This window comes from Spodoptera frugiperda, chromosome 8 (genome assembly GCF_023101765.2).
Source record: "Spodoptera frugiperda isolate SF20-4 chromosome 8, AGI-APGP_CSIRO_Sfru_2.0, whole genome shotgun sequence".
Lineage (NCBI taxonomy): Eukaryota > Metazoa > Arthropoda > Insecta > Lepidoptera > Noctuidae > Spodoptera > Spodoptera frugiperda.
Window position 1 is genome coordinate 2,552,669 of NC_064219.1, and position 2,890 is coordinate 2,555,558.

General features: G+C 47.0%; 1 protein-coding gene across 1 annotated transcript; it reads right to left on the reverse strand.

Annotated features, from left to right (window-relative positions):
• Nucleotides 1–1,974: 1,974 nt before the first annotated feature.
• On the reverse strand, nt 1,975–2,890 carry LOC118275580 (uncharacterized). The gene has a single exon (XM_035593588.2). The coding sequence runs from the start codon at nt 2,763–2,765 to the stop codon at nt 2,088–2,090; it is 678 nt and encodes a 225-aa protein (XP_035449481.2). The 5' UTR covers nt 2,766–2,890; the 3' UTR covers nt 1,975–2,087.

The following is a 2,890-nucleotide window of genomic DNA, read 5'->3' on the forward strand; positions in this document are numbered from 1 at the left end:
CAAAAATGCAATGTAGTTAATTATTATGTTATCGGCTTACTCACGTAACGTTTTGACGAGGAACTCGACTAGTTTCAAGCCATGCTAGAGGCTCATATTCATGAGCAGCATTCCGCGACACAAACGCGGCGATTGTCGCGCTGCTACTGGGGATTCGAGGATCGCGCCCATCGCGCCCTCTGTCTGGAATCGCGCGCACTATCTGGCGCGCGTAATGTTGGCTCGTTAGATTCGTTCGCCGGCGGCTGCGCAGGTGTTAGATTCGATTCTCGGGTCGGCGCAAAAACGGTGCCACATACCGCGCTCACTGTGTCACACTCCAGACCCGCAACATTGTAGGTTGACGCAGATTGTAACTCGGCTTCCAGGCATTGCCCAGCCACCGTCTCTGTTGAAGTTGGGACGGCGACTTATTTCGATGGCCTCACGTACTTTCCGCGGTACAAAGTATTTCTCCCTCGCTAGTACGGAGACCTTGTCGAAGCGAAGGAAGTGAGCCGTACCCGCGCTACAAGCATGCTCGGCTACTGCCGATGTATGGGTGTCCCTGTTCTTCACACTGCGTATGTGTTCTTTGAGTCTGGTTGTGATGTTGCGGCGAGTTTCCCCGATGTAACTCGAGCCACAGTCGCACGGTATCATGTATACCCCGGGAACTGCCAGTGGATCCTTGTCCTTAGGCGAGCGTAACAAGTTTCGTAATTGACCGGGTGGGCGGAAGATCGTCCTGATGCTGTATCTTCGGCGTAACAGGTGTCCGATGGTGTCGGTTACTCCTTTCACGAATGGTAAAAATGCTGGAGTCCGCTCCGCAACTGCCGGTCGTCTCTTACATGATGAATTACTCGCCAGTCGAGTACATTGTACCCATTGGTTTCCAGTACCCGTCTAAGGTGATCAAGTTCCGCGTCAATATACTGGGGATCACACAAGTTCGTGAAAGGAGTAACCGACACCATCGGACACCTGTTACGCCGAAGATACAGCATCAGGACGATCTTCCGCCCACCCGGTCAATTACGAAACTTGTTACGCTCGCCTAAGGACAAGGATCCACTGGCAGTTCCCGGGGTATACATGATACCGTGCGACTGTGGCTCGAGTTACATCGGGGAAACTCGCCGCAACATCACAACCAGACTCAAAGAACACATACGCAGTGTGAAGAACAGGGACACCCATACATCGGCAGTAGCCGAGCATGCTTGTAGCGCGGGTACGGCTCACTTCCTTCGCTTCGACAAGGTCTCCGTACTAGCGAGGGAGAAATACTTTGTACCGCGGAAAGTACGTGAGGCCATCGAAATAAGTCGCCGTCCCAACTTCAACAGAGACGGTGGCTGGGCATTACCACCTGCCTGGAAGCCGAGTCTACAATCTGCGTCAACCTACAATGTTGCGGGTCTGGAGTGTGACACAGTGAGCGCGGTATGTGGCACCGTTTTTGCGCCGACCCGAGAATCGAATCTAACACCTGCGCAGCCGCCGGCGAACGAGTCTAACGAGCCAACATCGTCGCGCGCGCCAGATAGTGCGCGCGATTCCAGACAGAGGGCGCGATGGGCGCGATCCTCGAATCGCCAGTAGCAGCGCGACAATCGCCGCGTCGTGTGTAAAATGCTGCTCATGAATATGAGCCTCTAGCATGGCTTGAAACTAGTCGAGTTCCTTCAAAACGTTACGTGAGTAAGCCGATAACATAATAATTAATTTAGTATGTCTCACGAAAGTTACAATAAAATCAATGCAATGTAGGTATAGTATATTTTGTAAAAGGATGTTACTTGCGGAAATCTAGTGTTTTCTCTCGCTACTCTCCCGCCCTCTCCGGTTCCGATCGGCGCACTATACTCTGATTCTTTTTACCTCCTTGTCACCCACTATCCTGACTTAGGAAAATTTTAAAAAATAGGTGGTATTTTCTAGCTTTAGAGTTAGAAAATCACACAGTAAAGGAGTAAAAAAGATAATTAATTTAATATCAAAATCTAAATTTATTTCTTACTAACCATCACCTTCACAATTGCTCACGTATAGACGAACACAAAACTTCAAAATATTAAATTATTAAACAGACGCTTATCAAATTAGTACTTGGTGTCCTTTGAGATGGAACTATCGAAGGTGCCAATTTCATCAAACATGTTACACGCGAACTTTACTTTCGTATTTTTCTTCAAATCGTTTTCGAAATCATCGTATTCTGGGTCAGAAATGCCCGTTACATTCTCTGAAACAATCGTAGGTGCCGTACAAATGCTCTTTATAACATACTTCATGACTCTCTTCATGCTGTTCAATTCCTTCTTCAATTTCCCCAATAAATTACACTTGGATTCCAGTAAACTCTTCAATTTCTCGTTGTCTAGTTGCAAGGCTAAGTTTCTGGTTTGTGTGTCCAGTTCTCGCTGGTTTGCCGCGTCCAGTTGCTGCTTCATCTCTTTCACTATTGCCAGGAATCCCTTCCGAGACTTCATCAGTGCGTTCTTCGTTGAATTCAGTTCAGTGCGCAGTCTATCAGCTTCTTCTTGTAATCTCTTCGTCGCTGTGTCGTCCTGGTACTCTGCTAGCCCCACCCCTTTTTTCTTACCTTTAGGCACTTCTTTCACTATAACTTCTACAGCTGTTGTATTGTTCCTAAACACCTCGTAAGATGTCCCAGGGTCCGAACTGAGATGATCTGTCTTTATACTCTTGTTTCTTAAAGCGAAACTTGAAAACATTTCTTCTGAGAGCGACATTTTGGCCCTGTAGGGTTCAGACATTGAAGATACGCGCTTGGTATTCTTCCAGACACTTGTATTTTACGAAAAATTATAAAAAGTGATTATTATTGATGATTTTTTTTGTTTTGTACAAATCGTTGGCTGTCAAAAGTGACGAGTTTATA

Coding starts and splice junctions, on each gene's coding strand:
- LOC118275580 (XM_035593588.2), bottom strand. CDS start 2,765: ATGTCTGAACCCTACAGGGCCAAAATGTCGCTCTCAGAAGAAATGTTT.